Below are 6,000 nucleotides of genomic sequence, written 5' to 3'. Positions count from 1 at the left end.
GTCACATACTTCGCACTTTAGCCGCGTATTTGTTTTCCTCCGCACTGCTAAGTCTCATTTGAAACCTAAATTTCCTGTGCGCTATAGAAGCATAGCCCATTTCATCTTGCACTGTTTAAATTGTAGTTGTCACGTGACCTATCGATTTCAGTCGGTGGCTCACTTTTGGCCAACTTCCAAACACGACAAAAGTTGTGAGTTAAAACACAGAACTAATTTTGTGAATCTTGCTTTTCGTACAATTACGCCATAACTCATTCCATGCACCATTTCAACGTGTAAGCCCGCATAGAGCACGAGATTTTTCTCTGCTGTTAACTTTGCTGCATTTTGCTTCGTATTGGTCACATTATCTTGTTGCAGTGATACGGAGGTCTTTCCTTCATTAATACATACACCTACCCTAATTCCTTTACAAACGCCGTCTGCCGAAATGATATCGTTTCACTACTTATTTGTCCGTTAAAAATTATTTCCTAATTTTATGAGCTAAAATTGCTTAATTGGCACATGTATTTGCGGCAGTATGCACATTCCTTGAGCTGTACACAGTTAAAACAATGTAGTCCGCGTGGATCAGCCCAGTGAACCTTTTTTGTCCACTCACGTAGATACTATGATTAAAACCTAATTCAATATTTTCCTGCCGTCGTTCTATGCCCTTAACATCAGGTTCAGTCTTAATGGAGATAGATATATCTAAGGCATCCTTTGTTCAGTCTACGGTGATTACGCTCTAATTCATTAGATTTCGGACCTTTCCAAAACAAATAAAACTCGTTTGCCTCTATATAACTTCATCAGGTTTACTAAATCGCCATCTAGGTTTTCGTGCTTGAATATACCCCATAACATCGCCCTGCCTAGGTTGTGGTAAGCTCCTATACCGGAAATGCTCGGCGCCGCTATGTGGAGAGGCAAAGATTTGCCCTAATCAAATTCGGATTCGGTGCCTTACACGGGTAAGTAAATATAGTAGAGCGGTAAGGAGGACATGAAGAGGAAATGTAACCGCATTCACTCAACAATGGTTGCAGAATTCTGTCTTGAGGGACAGGAATAGCACAAATAAAAGCTTGTGCATTGGGTTTCTTTGAGGCCACTGACATAGATCACTGTGCTCCTGCAGTGGACGACTCTTCCGGTTGTCCAGCACTGAGCACGTCACTTGCGTCTGGGCACTGTAGTGTGAGAAGGCATAGGCAGTCATGCAGCTCTTTTCAGCCCAGTGTGTCCACATGGTGTTGTCGGCCATTGCAATGATGCATGCACATATGACGCGATGCTGTAAAGGTATATTGTGGTCTGTCCGTATTTTCACACAGGTGGCATATATACAAACAAGGCTTAATATCGGGTTAAGATACGGATAGGGACTTCAAGTGAGGAAATAATTGTTGAACAGGTAATTTTGCAGGAACCCAAGTTTTCAAAAACGGGCTTGTCTTAGTCGGGGCCCTGGCGAAGACAACTCCACTTGTCGAAGCGTTGAATTGCCCACAAGGAAATGGAGCGCTCCACAGGCCATATTATACCTGTAGCGAAAATTGGTGCTCTTTTAGAATTACATGGACGGTTTCCAAGATGGCAAACCGCTGTTGAGGGCGGTGACGTTATTCAACTTAGAAAATCACACGCACAGTATTGAAAGAGCTGATGAAGCAGGGCTAAGTATAGATCACTGCAAAGTGGCTTTGACTTCAATTGAACATATTCTCATTATTATAATCATTACATGTTCTTAAGACTAAAATGTATCACACTCGTCAACGAAACATACAGTGTAAGAACTTCGACATACCCTCTCGCATTCTTCATATAATGCGAGTTCTGACTTTTTTAAATCTGTTTTGCAAAACGAAACAAAACTGTACAGCCGCACTACAGAAGTATTGTCTTTGCATACATCAATAATTCGCACACGCAAACGTCAAGCTTCAACGACTCAACAAAATAATACTAAACGACCACCGTATGCATCAATGCATCGTAGCGAGTATGAGTAGTATATCAGTGGCCCATTATTCATAACTATATGCATACAAACCATTCGTAGCTTGTTTATTTTATCATATGTTTCTATGTACAAAAACAACCTCAGTACTGAGCCATTGCTTTGGTAAATACAATTTTTTTGCGACATCTAGAAATGCTCTCCGCGCATAATGCTATACTGTCAGTTATACAGTGCACTAGTGGCTTTGCTTGACTGACAATGGGAAGGTTTCTTGACGCGGGATATCCACAGCACACTTAACAGTGACTCGGCCTACCAAGAGGAAAGCGTGGAGTGGCGAGCATTAAACGCCTACAAAAGCTTCGGTGTTGGCACTTAGAGATATCCGAGTTTATCATGCGCTATCTCACTTCAATTCATTATTTTCATGTTATGCAGGTGCTCGTCCACATTGAAAACAAAACAAAGAAGGCAGACTATAGCGTCGATATTTGGTGGTGATTGAGAAGATACGTAAATTACACAACGTTATCGTCGATTGCAGTCGAAATGCTCAATGTTTTGCTACATTCATAATGTAATAGTTTGGTCGAACGCATTCTATCGCTTAAGGCGTACGTGCCCTTCTCATTCTATGACACGGCATTGTCAAGATTGCCTTACACTGTCATTGAAGCACCTCCCATACAAAGTGATTGTCGTAGACCTCTACTGAATGAATTTCTTCAATGACACAGTGGCATGGAAAGATAAAATATTCCTGACTACAGAACGCAGAAAATGCTTTGGAACGTTCACATATTGTTTGTTGCACGTACTATACAGTCGGTAATATTTCGAAAACTTAGCTTCCATGCAAGGTTCTCAAAAGGACAAATGGCATCGTTTTCACAAGCATCAATTTCTCGCGCTGTAACAAGTCACTGATACCGTCGTCAGTGTCCTTGAAGCGCCTTTGCAGGGTCCTACTTAGTCCTTGAAGAAAGTATAGCTGGTGAGTGGCAGCATAGAAGTTACATTTTTCATATGTACACTCTCAATAACAATATGTGAAGCGTAGCGTGGGCGGCCTGTCTATTCCACCTCAAAGTTGAAATAGCGCGAACACAGCGGCTGCACACAGGAAATGTCCGCACAACACCACTCCACTGTATGGTGCTTGCTTTTGAGGAAGACGACGGTGGCACTACAGGAATCTGCAGTAAGGCTTGAAAGGAAGACAAGGCTGCCGTCGCATCTGTGATCCAGGGCACTGGGAGCGTGGCATTTCACAAGTCCATCACAACCACGACCATGCATCGCGCACATATGCTTGTCCTCCACATATTCCAAGACCACTGGTGACGTGACGAGCGCCCCAGCTAGACAGAGGATGCGTCGAAGAGGACCTTGACCTAGAAGTACACTGTCAGTTCGTTGTGGTCAGGAAGGTGGCTGGCAGCGGTCAGTGGTGTTACACTGAAGTCTGGATCCAGTGCCGTCTGAAAGAAACCACAAAAACGCAGTATCGGCATTATCACATATGTGTAAAATACTTTGCCGCCTTCTTTCGTTGCTTCATCGTGAGGGAGACTCGAAATAAACTTTCAATATTGCAAGTTCTGACATCCTAGGCATCACAGATTTCTCAGGACATTAAACAAATCAAGACACATGCAGTGTTACAGTATTGCAAGGGATGCGCAACTTTAGAGCATAAACTGGTCATAACTGACCGTGTAAAATTTTGCCACTTTGCCACGGTACATTGAGGCCCGATAGGTCCGCCAATATTATCGTGCTAAAACGATGCGCATGTAGAAATCTGATCTGTGGCTGATTGGACATAGCAGCTGCGACCGATCTCATGGGCTTTATAACGCGTCTACTGCAGCAGTAGGTAAGAGCGGCCTCAATAGTTGCACTATGGATGCTGCTTTAGACGAAGTAGATGAGGGTGACGATTTGCGCTTGTTGGTATGGTTGCATGATAATTGATAGCGCTGCGGTGTCGCATGTGCTTTCTTTTGTCCGTGTCTTTGGCCTGCGCTACCATCAATTATCACGTAGACGAAGTAGGATTTGTGTCGGCACCTGTTGGCGTGAATATTAAACGGAAAAAAAAGATCACGCCATATTCACGGAATGAATGATGATGAGTGGGGCGAAGCTCCAGAGGGGAGATCATCGGTAAAACCACAACTCTCCCGTGTAAGTTTGCCCATTACATCATTAAGAAAGACGTAAGACTCGCAAGTTCACTTCATAGAACTCGCAACTCGTAAGACTCGCAAGTGCACTTCATAGAACTAGGCGGTCACGTACCACGAAAAACATGCATGTACAGACCCACGGCTTTAGGATGTATAGCGTAGTGGGTTCCTCGCAAGTGCACTTAAAATTATGATGATTTATAGCGTAGTGGGTTCCTCGCAAGTGCACTTCGCTTCTAACATTATGATGTTTTATAGCGTAGTGGGTTGCTCGCAAGTGCACTTCATAGAACTAGGCGGTCACGTACCACGAAAGACATGCATGTACAGACCCACGGCTTTAGGAGCTTCGCCCCTAAAATATCAGCGTGGCCTGCGCGATCTACGGGGCTCCAGCGAAGGATCGCTGAAAGCGTAGCTTAGCACCCCCCCCCCCCCCCCCCACCACTCGGTGAAGACATTGAGGATAAAAAGCGTTGGCTGAAAAGAGGATAAATTAATTACCCGTACCTCCCTTGATTCAACATGTTGACCGCAAAGTAGAGCGTTAATGGACTGCTCTAGTTAGGGATCAGTCACTTACATAATTTAAAGAAACCGCCTCAGGGAGCCTTTGAGCGTGTTGAATTCAGTCTGCCGATTCGCAGAGGGCGTCCTGCTGTGTGCCCAGAAACATACCACGCAGCGATGAATGAGTAGTTCGCATTTACTGACCGATTCAAAGCTCACATGTACAGGCTGTGATGTCTTAGTACCGTGAAACGGCTAAAATTTCCGTTCCCGTTTTACAGACCTACAGCCACACTAGTAGCGCCACGCCCGTTCAGCGTAACTTCGGCCGTTAAACGTAACTTGGCAAATATTATAATTCTAAGAATAAGATATTGTAACCGCTGAGTACTACTTTGTATTTCCTCCATGGAACATATTTTATTGTCCCCGAAACTCTTCATGTGTCTGTCTAAGGAATAACAGAACACACCTTGGCCAACATGTGAACAAGCACCATGGTAGTCTCCGATGATAAAAAGAGGCAGGACCGATTTAAATATCGTAACCAAGGAGTGTACCAAACAAACAAGGCAGCTTCACGCCAGCGGTGCCAAGCCTGAACGAAGTGCGGAGCTGGGCGGAGTTGTGCGCTAGTCCGCGTCCTGTGTTCCTAGTCCCTGTCCGAGCATTTGCGCCATCAAATTCAACTTCAGCCATCTACCAACTAGCCCGGCAGCAAACGCTACTAAGGCCTTCTTTGTTTTAACAGCGAAGCTGTTAATGCTCGAGCCTTTCATGTCCGGGATTCGTGGCAACGCTTGTGGGCATCATAAACGGGTATGCGCCGCAGACATTGGGTAAATCCCAATACTCACCACTGGTCCACTAAAAATGAAGGCAACAATTAGCCCAACAAACGGGCATGTGCCATAGAAATCTGTGCGGCCTATCAGAAAACTATGATCATCATAAACGGGTATGTGCTACAGAAATTGGGTAAATCCCACTACACACAACTTCCGCTAAAAAGGAAGAAGGCAACTTTTAGCCCAACAAATGGCGTGCGCGTTGTCATAGTCACGCCACTGTCACGTAATACTATGTGGTCATAATAAATCGTGGGTATACTAATACCTCAAAGCTTAACAATGAGTGTTTAATAAAGAGCAGTGGTACAACCATATTAGAAAAAACAGCGTTTCCAGTGCCTTCCAGCGCACTGGGTCGCACTGGAAACGCTGTACAGTGTGTCCCAGTGTACTACAGCGGGCTGGGAGGCACTGGGACAGACTGTACAGCGTGGCCAGTGCCGCACAGTGCGCTGAAAGATGCTGGGAATACTGTGAAGTGTGGCCCAGT

General features: G+C 44.7%; 1 protein-coding gene across 1 annotated transcript in view; it reads right to left on the bottom strand.

The window, feature by feature from the left end:
• Positions 1–2,050: 2,050 nt before the first annotated feature.
• Positions 2,051–6,000, bottom strand: part of LOC119386682 (protocadherin-16) — a 203,509-nt gene continuing 199,559 nt past the window's right edge. The window contains exon 15 of the mRNA XM_037653973.2: positions 2,051–3,438. Coding sequence (XP_037509901.1) covers positions 3,352–3,438 — 87 coding nt within the window. The 3' untranslated portion in view covers positions 2,051–3,351. The remainder of the gene's footprint in view (positions 3,439–6,000) is intronic.

The sequence above is a fragment of the Rhipicephalus sanguineus genome, chromosome 3 (assembly GCF_013339695.2).
Source record: "Rhipicephalus sanguineus isolate Rsan-2018 chromosome 3, BIME_Rsan_1.4, whole genome shotgun sequence".
NCBI lineage: Eukaryota > Metazoa > Arthropoda > Arachnida > Ixodida > Ixodidae > Rhipicephalus > Rhipicephalus sanguineus.
Note: the sequence above shows the minus strand (reverse complement) of the source record. Positions and strands in the feature narration are given on the sequence as shown.